The 16435-nt window shown below is 42.2% G+C and overlaps 1 protein-coding gene across 1 annotated transcript in view; it reads right to left on the reverse strand.

Moving 5' to 3' along the window:
- SLC1A7 (solute carrier family 1 member 7) overlaps positions 1 to 16435 on the reverse strand; it is a 48251-nt gene that overhangs the window by 11685 nt on the left and 20131 nt on the right. Inside the window, exons 4-7 of the mRNA XM_051801462.1 lie at positions 10185 to 10227; positions 9189 to 9408; positions 5894 to 5993; positions 4577 to 4810 (exon numbers count right to left, since the gene is read on the reverse strand). Coding sequence (XP_051657422.1) covers positions 4577 to 4810; positions 5894 to 5993; positions 9189 to 9408; positions 10185 to 10227 — 597 coding nt within the window. The remainder of the gene's footprint in view (positions 1 to 4576; positions 4811 to 5893; positions 5994 to 9188; positions 9409 to 10184; positions 10228 to 16435) is intronic.

A 16435-nucleotide genomic window follows, 5' to 3' on the forward strand; every position in this document is an offset into this window, starting at 1 on the left:
TTGGTTGAGGTGTGACAAAGATTGTGCAAAACAATCCCATAATACCAATGGCACAGGCAGCAAAATCTGTATCTGTTTCCATTGCTGTAAACCAAATGTGTGACACTGGTTGTACAAGAATTCAACTTGTAAACTTGTGCTCTATCTCAGAGTCAGGTGTGTCTTCCATTTGAATTTTGTGCTGGATGAAGTCAAATTTCTAGGGCACATGACAAAGCAATGGGTTTGTTGTTTGTTAAGTATTATAATAAAGAAGAAAATGGACAGAATACAAGTGCAGTGATGATGAGAAACATTGTGCAAGATATTGAAAGGAAACAAATTCTCGGGTCAAGGACTCTTATACCTTCCTAGCACAGGCAACTACTACAGAATTTCACTCAAATTTATGACACTGCATCCTTAGAGCCAGTAAACTGTCTGTCCTGACTACTCCTACTGAAAGGCTTTCCAGAACTCACTGCTCAGATGAGAAATTTAATTTACAATCTAGTTGTACTCTTCTCAATTTACACTAACTTTGCTTTTATGTGCTTTATGTATTTCTCCTTGCATAATCAAATGTCTTACAACACATAATGTTAGAAATCAGCTTTGTCCTCTCTCAGCCTGGATTGACCCAATCAGATTTCCAAGTCTTCTCTTACCAGATTGCTGCTTTACATCCCTGGTTACCCTTTCAGCACCTGTTTCATCTCAATGAACTTTCCCTGAATACAGGTGAGAAAAATGATTCAGAGCATCCCAGGAGAGGTTGTCTTGTTCAATGATGGTTCATTTTTATTTATAATGTATCATCTGCCACATACCAGAAAAACATATGTCTTATTCAAGACTTTGGCTGTTGGTGACTTACAGGTGGCAGTGAAAAAAAAAAAAAGAGTTCCTACTGCAATTTTTGAGTTATATAAATATATAATTTCAATATTATAAAAAACATTACCAAATTAATACTTTAATTTGCCTCTCCAGTTTAATTAGGTGAAGTTTGTTTTCTTGAAAGCTATTTTATTTATTGATATTTATTTAGTGTTAAACAGTGGAGCAGTAACATGAAAGCCTGACATTTAACATTTATTAGGAGGAAAAAATACTCTGAAGTGCTGATCTTAATCTCTTAAGTCTTTTAAAAACTGTCCTTAAGCTTTCAGCTGAGAGGTATCTTTTCCCAGCACTAACTCCAACAATTAAAAATACATTTTCAGAGTCTTATCTCAATTTTGGGATAAAATGCTGCAGCTGCAGAGACTGAGCATAAGCTAATGCTGGATCAGGCCCAGCTCTTACTAGTGTGAGCCACAAAGACAGCTAGTCACTGTGGAAGAGCAGCTGTTCAGCTGCTCTGTTTATCTTATCATTCAAATGCATTTTGGTATTTGCTCCAAAAAAATCAACAAACTGATCTCATCTCCCGTTTCTAAATCTGCCTTCAATTTACACTCTGCAATAGCCAAGATCTCAGTGTTTCATAAGCAGCAAAACCCTTGAAAAAGTTGTGGTTTATAACTTGTTTCTAAATTGCTTCTTTTGATGGGATGTACCACTGAAAAGATGCTGCTTTAATTCATTAATGGTATGGAGAGATGACCTAGAAAAACAAAATTCCCTCTTGCCGTTGGAACGAGGAAAGCTAAAATCAAGATGAATTTTGCCTGTAGGCCAGATATTGCTTTTTGAGAGTGGTAAGAGGTGACAAGATCAGGAAGGACGTGAGGGGACAAAAGCAGCCAGTGAGAGATCCCCAACTGTGCAGCCTGAACCCCCCGGGGTAGGGCAGGGTGGGCAGTGGCAGCAGGTGCTGCACTCCCCTCACTGAGGCAGTGAAGATGAACCAGGAAAATTGGGAGAAATATAAGGAGACTGAGAATGGGGTCCAGAACCTTTCACTAAGGGACGTGAGTTGAAATGTTGTTCAGATTCAGTAAAATCATTGCCATGAGGTGGCTGCTTACAGGCTTTCAGCTTCCCCTGGGTTACATTCTTGGGTTTTGTAAATGGGATTGGTTTTGCTGCTTGTAGTTTGATTTTTAGCTTTGAAAATAAGCTTTCCACAGGTGAAATGAGTATCAGCCCACTGATCTGGGGTTTTCTATCTTTAGATGTAGGCATCAACTGACACAGAATTATCTCCAAGAAACACATCAGTATTCTTAAAACCAGCTCTTTGTTCTCCTCCAAGATGATTTGAAAATCCAATACCCACATGATGAGTGTTATATAATGCCCCTGTGGCAAGTCTGATTTAACCAAACACACATGTGCTGACTGTCAGGAGAAGCAGCTCTCCTGTCCAGCCCCAATTATTTGTGCATGTTCTTTTGGCAGCAGCTCAGTTATGTGCAGTATCCATTCCTTTCAGAGCAACCAAGGTGAAAAGTTCAGCTCTCTCTAGACAAGGCACTGCTATTTGAGCAGGAAAACATTAGAAACCATGTTGGGCCTGTGTTGGATTTGCAAAATATACACACTCTTAAGAAGGGACAGACAGAGCTAAATCCATCAAACATGTCCAAGCCTCAAATCCGTATGTTCAGAGCCTTTCCTCAGGATTCACCTTAACTTTAGTAGTACATTAACTTCTGTCAATAAAGATACTAAATCTGGTAACAAGTCCTGCTGGTGGTTCATGACAGGCTGAGCTGCCAGCTGGTGCCAGAGCTCTGTTCCCAAATTACTCCCTCTCTGGGCCTATAAATATGTCATTATTCCTTGCACTGCTGTGTCCAAGCCCTTGATGTCCCTGGACCTGTTGGAGCTCAGGGAGAGTCAAAGCCAGCAGAAGTTTATGAGAAATCTGGACTCCCCATATGTTCCCTGCTGCCAGTGAACACTCTCATGTCAGCTTGGGATAAGGAAATGGGGCTGAAAAAACCTTCAAGTAAGTATTGGTTTATCTTGAGGGGGCTCAGCAGAGACAGGCACCTCTCTCTCATCACTTCTGTAGGTTGAGATTTTGGCTTTATCGCTGTGCCTGATCAGCCTGTCTGCCTCTCCTTCCCATGATGGCTTTTGGGGCTCCTTCCTAGGAGTCCAGCTCTCCCAAGGAGGAGCTGAGTTCCAAGATGAACCACAGGCATCCTACATGGTTGGAAGTTGCCTGCAAGTTAAACTGTGCAGTGACAGTCCCTGTGATGTGCAGGTCTGTGAAAAGAGCTTGCTCACATTTTATAAGTCTTATTAAACTCTCCTTGTTAAAGGTACCCATACTCATGAAAAAGTTGGATATTTTTGTTGCTTTTTAACAGAAAAGGAGAAGGAAAGGACAAATTCTTCTACGGATGCTAAAGATAAAACAAGAACAAAAAAATTTCCTCTTTTCTTTTTTTCCTAAAAAGAGAAATATTCGGTTAGATTTTTAGGAAAAGTTATCTCTTTCTAGACCAAAAAAAAAAAAAAAAAAAAGAGAGAGAGAGTGAATGGAATAACACAGCTTAAAAAAGCTGAGTTGTCAGCAATAGAGTTCTTCAGAAACAGAATTCCTAGAGGAGCAGGGCAGATAGTCAAGTGTGTCAAATGTGAGCCTGATGAGCCTTTTCCAACACTAACATCTTGGAGTGCAGAATTAGCATCCTACTTGAATCTGGGGATGTGACAATATCCCAAGCTGCAAACTTTTTATGTTCTAATAAAAAAGCTTCCTTTAATTATTTAGGCCTAATTGGAGTTTAAACATCACCCAGCATGTAATTTTTCTTGATTTTGTATTTCACAGTATGTTGCTCTTTATAGGTCATTTTGGAGCAAGCTGTTATATATGCAAACACCTTGTAAAATGTAACACATTGGAAAGCCAATACCTTCTGTAGTGAAATAATAATTCCTTCCTCTCCTTTCTTTTAATCTTATACATTCCTCCTGGCACAGATGCCCTGAAACCGTGTTGTCCTATCAGCTACACAGAAATGCTATTTTGTTATTCCTGTCTCCACTCCGTGCAAGGCAATTCCAGCCCTTTCAACCACATCTCATGCACCAGTTAGTCCCTGCTGGGAGTCATTTTTCAAAAGCTGTTTCCCATTTTCATTGTACCTTTGTTCAGCTACAGTTAAAACTCATTGTACATCCTCCCTAAAAGGGATGCAAAAAATACTATTCCTTGAGCAGAACAGCTGAATACTTTTCCAGTGCTGGACAATAGCTTGCAACCACAGTCTTTTCTTAATGTACCAAGAAACAAAGACTAAGATGAGTAGAAAGGGTAAAATGCTTCCACATGACTGAAAGAGGAGATTCCCAGCTAATACCAAAAATGCAGTCTGGACAAACTGTGTGTCCCTCATATATATTAACTTTATACAAGCACAATATTTTTTTTTTAATGGAAAAAATCTTATTTCCTTTTAAGTCCTCTAAGAAAACACATTTTTGTCCAATATTTTTTAAACCAAGGGAAAACTGCGAGAAACATTATTGTCAAATGGCTCCCACAGAACTTCCAAATGTTGAGAGACATGCCTTTAAAAATTATAGAAGTGAATCGGACCATTGCTCACATACAGGTGTATCTGCTCCACTACAGGGATGCTGTTCCCAATAGCAAATATTTCATTTCATCTGTCTAGAAACTCTATAATACCTGGAGGATGTGGCCAGAGCAATGAGCAAGGCTTGAAGAATCCCTCTGATGAAGACAATGGGATTCTTCTTGGTGATGAAGAAGTACATCATTGGCAGAATAAAGAGCCCGTGCACCACCAGGCCACACACCACTGTGATGGCATAGAAACCCAGCTTCTTCCCAATGGCTGAGGGGTCATCCATTTCTAGGATTTTGCCAGCAATTAGGAACACAATTCCAAAGGGAAAATACCTGAGCAAAAAGAAAGGCATTATTAGGAGGCAGCTCCTTCCTATCAAACAGTATGAGCTGGGAAATCCCTCCTGGAGCAGAGCTCACAGCAGCCTGTCTGGGTTCTGTTGTTTTGTCAGACTAAGCCCCTCTTTCACACGTGAGGAGTGTGACCAAAGCACAGCTGAGGTTGTGGTGCTGGTCAGGAACCACTTGGAAATGTTTTGGTTCAGAAGGCAGCTCTAACTTCTTAGCTTAAGGCATGTAAGCTACTGGGAAGGAGGGGGATGAATCCTAAGCTCCGTTCGTGGTTATTGGAAGCTGTTAAGTAAATGTTTATGTTGCCTTTGGAAGACAGAGGAGATACACCAACATACATTAGACATGCTCTTGGACTGCCTGGGAGTTTGATTTGGGGCTGATAAATAGGCAGAAGAATAGTTTCTGAACCCTCTCTGGACAGATGTTCTGTGAAAACTTATGTTTCTCTGCACAGCTACCTACAAAGCCATGGGTGCCAAAAGAGCTTGAGATTTAAAGGTAGCTGGAAACAAAGGCTGAGTGCTGGCAGTGGTTCCCCCCCATGTCAGGTTAGGCCACACTGGGGGACCTTCTGAAGGGTGGGGAAGGTGCTGAGCTGATAGTTTGTGTTGTTGGCAGTCACCTGCTGTTCCTCTGATCTTTGGGACAGGTGGGTTGGCAGGTCTGGCTGGGTCTACAGCAGTGCCGTAAGGGATGGAAGTACCAGCTGGAGCATCCCCTCCTGCTTCTCCCTTGTGTGGGCTGGGTGTACTATAATCCCTCTTGGCATGCCCAAGGATTGGCAGTGCCCTTAGGGCATACAGCACACCCCCACCCAGCCATGCCATATTTCATTGTTTGGGAGTAACATAGAGGGTGCCCCTGACAAAGTGACAGTACAAGCCAGGCACAGGATGTGTGTGCATCTTCAGATGCTAAGGCCCTGCAAAACTAAGGATCATTCACCCTCATTTATTTCCCTGGAAATAAGTTTGTGAAATTTCTGTACATTCTCTTCTGTTGACATTTTCTTACTCTTTAAAAAAAAAAAAATCTGATTTTCTTACCAAAACAGTTACTTACCAAACAGCAACTGCCACAATCTTCATGACAGATTCGTTCAAACACTGGCAAAAGCTGACCAGAGGAACTCCACTGTTCCCCATTCTCCCCAACATTATACCTGCAGTCAAAGGCATCAAGGTTCAGTTTCTCAGGTGCCTTCACACAAAGCCCCAGTGCTTTCCCTCTGAAAAACATTTTCTAGGGAAGGATCTGTCTCTGCCTCACCCCTGTGTGCTGTGTACAACCTGACAGCACCCATGGGACACCTGGGAGGCAAAGCCAGGCTTTGAGGTTTGCTCTGGTAATGCAGTTAATGATGAAGTCTCCATCTTATTTTTAGTAGCTGTCTGTCTACATAATTACAACCAACCCTCATAATCAGTCAGGCTTTGCAAATTTAGGGGAGGTAAGGAAATGCAAATTTATGGGAAGAAAAGCCAAGTTGCTATAAAGACTAACCAGTAAAGAAGAAAGCAAGTCAAACTCCTTTATGTGTGCCCAGGGCCCAGAAAGGAAATGAACAGAGCTCTGGGATGTGTCATCTAACCATGTATTCTCCAGACAGGGGTAGTTTCCATTAATGCATATAAATAGATGACATTTTCCTACAGTTAATTATCTGCCATCCCTCCCTGAAAGGATTATAAGTGATGGAGTTAATTGCTCAAGGAAGCACTTCAAAACCAAGCTGCACCCAGCAAGGCAGCCTTTGAAGGAGCTGTGTGGGGACACAGGGGGCTGGGAGGGAGGTGTTGCTGCCACTTGCTCTGGATGTGCCATGTCCCTGCTTTGAACAGGAGCTTGGGCTCTGGCCCGTGGAGCCCACAGCTGCACTTGGGAGCCACGTCTTACATCCAGGGCAATTCCCTGCTGGGGCAGGGAGGGAGGCTGTCAGCTGGCTTATCCAGGGATTTCACAATAACAGTGCATTCAAGATGTTTGTAAGCCTGTTAATATTCATCTAAGCTGTAAAGTTTAGGTCAGAAAACGACACTCTTTCATTAAGCATGTTACTCCTATTGTAATAGGACATTAAATATAATTCAGCTCTTCTAGTTGGTGGCAGTTTTACAAGAGTCTTATCTTCTAAATCTCTATAATGCCAAAAAAAAAAAGAAATGTCTTCTTTTTAATTTTACAGGAATGACTGATTTGCTCTTTAAAACACTATCCTACCTAGGCATGTGGGTATGGGGGGACAGAGAAGTGGGAAGGACTGAGGCCTCCTGTCTGCATCACTGATGTCCCAGGGTACTTTTCAGTGCAAACATTTTCCTTGTCATGGATCAATAATATGTGCTCCACCAAGAAAAAAAAGATCAGATGTCTCAGTGCTTGGCTACTGTCATCATCTCTGACAGCAATCCCTGACACTGTGTGAGGAGAGGTAGTGTAGCTAATCATAGCTGAGTCAGCAGCAGGGCTTTACACTCTGCCTGTCAAATATTGCCCATTTAAATGCATGCCCAGCAAAGAAGTCCAGTCATTCACACACAAGATTTACTCCTGGACTGAGATTACTAAGCAATTCACCTCCTGCTTCAGGAAAAGACAGTTAGCTCAAGTCTAAATTCTTGTCTCTTTATGCTGTTCAAGGACCTTAAGGAAGCTGTAATAAGAACTCATACCCAGCCTAGTGCTGTTTTTCTCTGGTATAAAAAAACCTTTGTGCAAATAAGACTCAGCCAAAATGGGCAAAACTGCTGCAAAGCACCAAGGCCTGTATAATTTTTTTGCAATAACTAAAAGCTTTGGAAGGATGCTCTTCTTTCATAGAGATTGAAGCCACATGTCTTCTGTCTTATTGCTTCCATTTTGGAGAGGGGTCCAGAAAGCTGAGGACAGTGATAAATGCTTGGCTGCATCCTTTGTTCAAGATGACAGACTGGAATAGTCCCAGGGTTTGAGGGTTTGGTGTCTCAGGTTTGTTGGTGGCTGTCACAGTCCCAAGTGACCCAGCAGGACCATGATGTAGGTGACAGAAGTGGTACTATAGTTTTTGAACATCAGCCAGGAAGAAACCAGATCTCAGCTTCCATCTCTGGTGCCCCAGGCCAGCGAGACTGGGGGACATGGTAAAAGTCACACATTGAGTTCTGGGAAGACAATGAATGATCTTCTGTGCTCAGAAGTACAAAATTGCCCTCGATCCTAATAAGTACATGTAATTAATTCATTCATATCCAACACATTCGGACTGGAATAGTGTTTGTGGTGCCATTGCACTTTGGGAATTCACTAAAAAATACTGCAAACTGGGAGACAGCCAGTTTCCAGCAGGGTTGTGTATGGAATACCACCCACTGGGGAAACTGTAAAAACAGAGACAAATCTGCTAATCTGAGGCTTGAATCTTGACCCCTCGTGCTGGTCTGAGCCATAATATAATAAATCCAGGCAAAGATGTTTTATGGAACTACCTCTGCTGACCAGATTAACTTCCAAGAATAAATTTATGTAAGGAAAATCTGATCAGCATTTTCTTATAAAAATCATCAGAACTTTATGATTAACTAGGACATGTTTGTTTAAATTTCTTCTTCCAAATCCACAAACATAATATAACACATATGGCACCAATGAGTTCCTCCAGAAAGTTGAACTGAATAAATAAGCCACACAGAAGCTCTTACAGTCCACTGTGACAAGCTACTAGACGGTATATAACCCTCAACATTGCAGGAGAGCAAAAATAAAATGAAGTTTTAATAAAAAAAAAAGAAGATCCACAGATTTAAAACTCATAAAATATCCAGCCAGGAGAGGGGAGCCAGGGGTGTCTCAGCCTGATGCCCCCCTAACCAACAGCAGTGTGGGAAGTTCTTTATTCTTGTAAAACAACACTCTGGGCATTAGAAGTGTATGAACTTCTCAGGCTTTGGAAAGAAAGTCTGCTGTGGACTTGTTTATTGCAGAATTCCTTGAAACTCTGGGATTTTTCAGCTGTCCGGAGAGTGGAACAGAATGCTGGCAAAGGGGCCGTGGCTCTGACCCGGTGTAGTCCTGCCTCCTATATTAGTGCTTCTTACAGTCAGCAAAAAATGGTTCATAAATAAAAGCTCAAAATAATGGAGAAAAAAATAAACCAAAAAGAATGCAAGTGTATGCACAGAAAACAGAACTGCGTGGATTTTGAAAATTTATCTTGGAAAGGCTGGGGAAACAGCTCTGTAACAGTCTTGCCCTTTTCCCTCACAAAGTTTAGCTAGAAACAGTTAAAAAGCTGAATCAATAAACCAAGCAACCCAACCCCAATGCTTTTCTCTTAAATGGATACTTGGATTATTACAAACCAAACGTATCTGAAACCTACCCATGGTGGCAGAGAATATCACAATGCCCAGCACATTCATGCCGTCACTCGTGCCTGGCTCTGATTTGTAAATCACTTCAGGAGGGGGAGTGATGTCCAAGGCAAAGTTCTGGATGTTGGATCCATTCTCATCCTGGACTCCATATATTATAATGCGACGAGTGGTGCTTTCAGATGAGGCTTTGTTGGATTTAATGATGGGAATACTCCTGGTGCGATACTGAAACAAAGCAAAGGCGTTTTTACTCTAATATCCCAGCAGGAATTAATAGTTTAGTGAGATCTCCTAAGTGCTCTGTTTCAACAAGGCTGCATGTTAAAGGGATGAGCATGAAAAGAATGACAGCTCCTGTCCCTGTGCTGCTAAAATCTGTAAAACTAGTTGAATTTTTTGGAAAAGCATAACAAAATCATAGTTTCCTCTAATCAGATCCTTGTGCAGCAAACACATTGTCTCCTGACAGAGCTACATTCCCATAAGACAGAATTGGGAATGACTCCCTAGAGTGCCCTCCTCTCTATCTCCCCAGAGGTAAGGTTCCAATGAAATATTCCCCCCAGTGAAATAACTACAGCCATGCCTCTTGCTCACTCAGAACCTTCAGATGAGGTTTTCTGGCCAAATTCCAGTGAGTAATTAGATTATTCACAAACACATTATTTTGTTGCTTTAATTGAACATGGTATCCCGTTCTTCCTTTGTGTGGTGTTACTGGGAGCTCTTAAAGAGGCTCCAGCTCTCCTCAGGCAGAGGTGGAGCTGACACAGCTGTGCACGTCGCCTCTCTGGTCACACTAGGGACAGTTTGATGCTTCTTTGTTTTGCCTTGGGACACCATGGCTGCTGAGGCTATGGAAAGGGACCCATTAACTGCTGAAAGTGCTGACAGTATCTGAAGCAATGTGCCATGTCTGTAGCTGGATCGTGTTCACAAAGATACATGTTCCATATGATGATGGCTCATCGTTCATCAGGAAAAGGAATGTAACTACTTACCTGCTTGAATGTGGCCTCAACAAGATTGGCTGGAAACATGTTCCTAAAAATGAACAAATAGAAGAATAATTTCTATAGAACTGAAACCAACTTCTGTTTCCTGTGTCTTGGGTGTCCCACAATAGATCAGTTCTTTACCCTCCCAGAGAGCCAGGGTGGAGAGCCCTGCCCCTCTCTTCCCCTCAGGGTACCATCCAGCTGTGCCTGACTGAGCGAGGCTCAACAGAGGCAGTTCCTCAGAACTGAAGTTTTGGGACTTGCTTCTGAATACCTGCACAGAGACCCAGGAGCTCCAGCTTCAGTTTCTGACTCTGCCATAATCTCCATTTTGTAACTGGGGCAACATAATCGCTATCATTCCATCCCCCATCTACTAACTGGGGCATGGAATATTTCTTTATTCCATAGTTTGTCTTCCCTAGTTAGATAATGAGCTGTTCAAGACACAGTCAGTGTTCAGGGATGTATTCCTGAGACCCCTGGGTTCTATAATCTAGGACTTCTGAGCACTCCTGTGAGTTAATTCATAAACTGTAGTACCCCTGATACATTTTCATCACTGGAATTGTAAGTGCTGTAAACTTTGCAGTGGTTTGGTCAAGAACAGTTTGCTTTTCAAAAAGAGGATCTCATTCCTTATTGAAAGAGTTGAGATTAGAGCTGCACAGTCTCTGCTACATTTTACTTTAATATGGTTCTGAGGCTTCAGAACAAGAGCCTGAATGAGGCCAACAGCTCGTTTCTGCTGAGCTACAGAGGAAGACAATGAGCAAATGCTGTGAGATCTGCAGTGACACTGATGGACTTTTAATTCCAAAAGGGACTCTTTTTGTCACCTTTTCTGACTGTATCTTAGTCTGTAACATTTCACCCAATAATATCTGGAGCTAGTTCATAACTTCAGTGTGATCCAGATTACTACTTTGCAGAAAGACATTTGATCCTAATTTGGAATGGAGAGCACACCCTCTACAGGCTTCAAAGAGGAATCAAAATATAATTGGGCAAAAAATGTAAAAAGTCATATATTTCCATACAGCATTTGGGAATCAAGATTTGTGTGATGATTCTAATAGGATCATTTTCAGGACTGATTTATATCCAACCCTAAGCTTCTGAGCCTGGGGGCAGAAGACAGTGACAGCCTATGACCTAATTATCTGCTTTCATATATATATGACAGGAGAAACTCCTGAATTCTCCAACAAAATTACTTTTAATTCAAAGTCCTGCTTAAGCCTCAAAACAGGGTAACACTTAAATATATGTGAAAATCCTATTCTTATTCCAAAGAGAGTTGCTATGTACATAACCAGCTAAATGCAGGCTGGATGGAGACATTTCCAGAGCTGCTTTCCTCTTTCCAGCAGCAGCATATACTTTGTGTTCATGGAGTTGCTGTGCAACCCTGGCTTAGAAAAAACAAATTTTTTTTGCTATTTTAAGTGATCATCATATGACATTATGGTCACACTTAAAAGTATGAGGTAGATGCTGCATCAGTAAGCATCAGGCACTGAGAGCAGTTGCTACAAAGAGATAATTAATTATCCTTTTTAGGTTAAATTAGAGGGAGAAGAATTTTAATTGAAGAGTAGTAGCACTGTCTAATGATTGAAACAGAAGACTGAAAAGAGGTTGACCTGCTGTGTGAGAGCAGATGAGCCACAAAAAGGCATCATGTGTCATTTTGGTAAGGCCAGTGCTTTGCGTGAACTGGTGTTACACAGACGAGTTACTGACAGGCAAGAGAGGAGGTTGATGAGCAGCATTTTACTATATCTTCTTTAACTGTCCTGACCTTTCCTCACCTGAGGCAGGTGAGGCAGGTCAGATTAGCAGCCCCTGGCAGGCAGAGCTGGCATTCCTGGGGGATAATATTCACAGCTTCCACCCTGGAAACAACAGCACTAAGCGTGAGGTTGGCTCTGCAAACCCTCCACAAAGCTGGTGATTCTCTGGTTCAGATGTTGAATCTGCAGCCAAAGCAGGACACAGACAACAATCAGCTGTGCTTCACTTTCCTATCAGGGCAGAACCTTCTGCCTGAGCCCTGAGGGCTTGGCTGACACAGGGGGCTGAGTGAGGAACAGCTGGATGGAGCTGGACCGGGGAGGATGAAGGGGATGTTTGTAGGCAGGGGAAGCACTGGAGAGAAAAGATGCTTACTGCTTTAGTATGCTGCATAAGGGAATTCTGCTTCCAGACTGTTAAAGGCTTCATTAATATTAGATCATCTTTGTTTTGTGATTTGAGATGATGGCTGGAAAGGTGCTACAGGAGTGCACAGTGTGGTGGTTGTGCCCTGAGCTGCTTGTGAATGTGAAATATTCTGAAAGAACAGATCCACCCTGAGGAGTCCTGCACAACTCTGAACATGCACCTCACGTAGGAGCCCTGGCTTCACACAGAAACATGAATTTAATTGCTGATGATTTCCACTTTCTCCCTCACAGTCCTAATTAGTAGAATTAAGAACAATTAAGACTGCTCGAGAAAGGAAATATCATATGGTTAGTAGCTAGATTAAATGTTAGACAAATTTGTAGAGGATTAAAGCATTTTGTTTCTTTATCATTCTTTATCCTGCAGGAATTACAACTACCCACTTAATACTAGATACTGGAATTCTCCCAATATTTTTTAATATATTATGCACTGTGATCCAGTCTTTGATTCCAGCCTTACCAAAATTACACAGTTTATCCAGTGAAAGGCTGACCTGAATGTTTTTGCCAGGGCCTCGGCTTATTTTTTATTTTAAGCTGGTTTACTTGGATTGAGAAAATCTAGTATTAGCCAAAATTAAGTTTTGTTAATTAAAAACATTTAAGAGAGCAATTGGTAGATGAGAACTTTAATGGACTACAATAATGAGAAGAAAGTATCAAACTGTCACCTAGAGCTGGGGGATGATTTGGCCCATTTGGGCCAAGATTGGCAGTTTTGCTGCTACTCTGGATAAGGTAAAGATCTACCCACATGGATCTGGTACCAGGATCATGAAGTGAGACCGTGTCTCTACTCAGAACAGGCCCTGTGTTTATCACTGACCTGCACTGAATTAAAGACATTGCCAGCACTTATAAAGCCATAATTCGAGCTGAGCTAATCACTGCTGTCACCACCTATAAATGCTGTTGTGTTTATTCAATTAGGAAAGCCAAGCAGATAAAACACTTCTAAAGTTCCAGCATTACTTTCAGATTGCTTACACAGAACACAAAATAATAGTGCAGGATACTTAGAGTGATCTGGGATTCATTTCTCTAGTACAGGCAACATTGTCTCTAATCTCAGTGGCACAATTAAATCTAGTGCATAACAGTGAGTGAAGATGATTTAAAACATAGATAAATTTAGGTCTGAGACAAGGATATGGTTGTAAAACAGAAACTGAGACATAAGCTTTCTGGTTATATAAAAAATTAACAGCTAAATAGTGCCTGCCGTGAAGAATAACATTTCCCAGAGCATCTTCTGCTTCAGGAGCTCTGCCAGACAGAGCAGAAGCATTCAACACAGGCTGAAGGGTGAATGTGCATGAAACTTCAATGTCAGGTCAGTGAACCTTCTCCAGACCTGAGCTGCTGAGCCCCAGCTGGCACGGGGTGGGTGCCTGCCCTGAATCTGCTGTGACAGCAGCACACGCGCTCCGTGACCTACTAATCACTGTCTTTGAGCACAGCCTGCCAATGGGCACAGCCTCCTCCTTCCACCAGCAAATCTTGGAGGCCTTCCCTAGTTCTGTGTGGGATAAGAGGGTTCAGATGGAGATGTATCCAGTCAGAAACGTGTATGTGTATGGAATATGGAACTGCTATGGCAATGTGCCTTCTGCAATTTGGAGCCATGGATTTTGAGAAAATCCTGAAGACTTGTATCAAGTACAGACAGCACCTGGTCTGAGCAGCAGGTCTGAGGGTGCAGCTTCCCATTAGACACAGGACTACCTAGTACCTCACACTGCCAAAAACAGGAGGTCCTCTTTCCTTTCCCATTGTCTGCCACAACTAACCTATGAATTAAGACAATCGACCATTTTTACTCCTCTAAATTTCAGCTGCTTTAGGAAGCTGAATGGTGCTAGGAAGTCACTTCTCAGCTCAGGCCATGCCTTGGCACTGCCCCCAGGACGTGGGAGCCCTCTTGCTCTCTTCACAAGGTGGCTGGCTCTGAGAACTACAGTAGAGATAGAAACACCAGCACTGTTAACCTGTGTTCCTGGGACACTGTTGGCTGAATTGTCCACAGAACATTAGCCTGCAGCTACTGGTACTACAGTGGTGTCTGTTTGACATCTCCTGGATAACTTCTGTTAGAAATAACAGACCGAATTCTGGTTGCAGTAATACTACTGAGTATCTGAAACATTCTTTGAGTCCTGACTACAACATCTGTTAACTCAGAGCATTCAGCTTTAGCAGATCTTTTCAGTGAGAAATTAGGCCAGTGGCTCTAAGAGCAGCCCCAGGTACGGCAGATGTTGTTTCCTTGCCTCAGAACACCCCTTCCCTCTGGCATACTCTGTGCTCTGCAGAGCAATCTGGTTTTGCTCTCAGACTCTGATGTTATCAGCACCTAATCCCTGGCACACCAGACAGTCTGGCTGCAGTCTCCCAGGCTGTGGAATTAAAGCCACCAGACTGGCTCTTTGCTACATACGTGTCCTCATAATATTTATTGGCCTATATTTGCACTGGGCATAAAGCAGCTTTGGACACTGCTCTCAAATTTGAACGAGCGTAGCTGAGCTTGCAGGAACATTGTTTTACGGTTGAGAATTTGACAGTATCCTAATATCTAAGCTTTTGAGACCTTACCCCATCACTCTGTACAGCAAGGGTACAGAGAGAGTAAAAATGGTGTCTGAAGAGTGACATGACAACTGTAAAGTTTTGAGGTTTTTCCACAAATGAACAGCACTGTGGTTCCTATTTACTATAGGCTGAGGTCCTCCTCAGTGGCAGTATCCTCATCTCAAAAATTCATTTACTTTTGATGTCCTCTACATGATTTCATGATCAGCTGTGTAGAACCCTGACTACTGTTACACAGGAGCCCCAAATTCTATCCTTAGTTATACAGATATACATCTGAAATACCTTCCTGCTGCTGTCAGGGGGCTATAGCAGGGTTTGCACTCCTGAAAGAGAGGGCAACATTTAATCCAGCAGGACTGAACAAATGACCTGTCACAGGGCCATGGGAGAAAGCATCTTGCACATCAGAAGTCACCTCCAGTGCCTCATCTCATTTCACAGTATCAATCACGCTACCTCCTGCTAAAAGAACCAAAGAAGGCTTTTGCAGAATCAATGAGGCATTTAAATCCTCATTGTGGTGATAAAAAGTATTAATAGAATGCAAAAAAATCACTAATCAGGTCTAAGCCATTTTGTCTTGCTCGTCTTTTTTGAAGATCAAAGCAGAACTCAAACTGTGGAATAATTTGCCAAACACATGAAATTTTTATCTGTCCTGAGGGCTGCATGGCATTGTAGTGCAGTAAGAGAGGGTGAACCTCCTTACCCTGCTTCCTCTAGAAGAAAAGGTCCTGACACAGCCCCAGCAGGGCTATGGCTTTCTAAGAAAATCATTCTTTGGACTGGAAGCACAAATACCTCACATCTTCAGGAATGCTGAAAAGGCTGAGTCACATCAAAGGTAACATGACAGGCCCACGCGTTTCCACCGTGGTTTCAGCAAGGCAAAGTTATCTCATAAAAAGTGTATGTTTACACTGGAAGATGTCCAGACCAATTGTCAGGAGGATGGATGATTTATTCCCCTTCAAGGCTGAAGCTTTCCTAATGGAGTTTTAACTCCTGGCCCTGTGCAATCCTCCTCTGGGACAAAGACCTCCTGACCAGAGAGCAGAATCTGCTTTGTAGTCCATCTCCCAGTATTGTTTTTATCATGGAATGATCTTTTTTCCATGTTGGTTTTCTTTTGTGCCAAATAGGAACCACACATTTAGAGGCTTCAGAGTCATTTTGTAAATACTTGAGGTTCAGGCTCTTGTGCAAATTGAACTCTTAAAAAATTAACCAGAAGTGAACACCTGGTCACAGTGCAGAGCAGTGCTGGCACCAGCCTGGTTTGGGGAGACACGAGAAAACTGGCAATCTGAAATGAGTAAAAAATGGTAGTTTGCCATAAGGGACAGATAAATGTTTCTGTCATAGCACACAGTGGCTTTTGGCAAAAGACACATTGATGTACAGCATAGCTATTTCAAAAAGTATGGG

This window comes from Manacus candei, unplaced genomic scaffold (genome assembly GCF_025592945.1).
Source record: "Manacus candei isolate 608988 ecotype Guabito, Panama unplaced genomic scaffold, ASM2559294v1 h1tg000005l, whole genome shotgun sequence".
In the NCBI taxonomy this organism is placed as follows: domain Eukaryota; kingdom Metazoa; phylum Chordata; class Aves; order Passeriformes; family Pipridae; genus Manacus; species Manacus candei.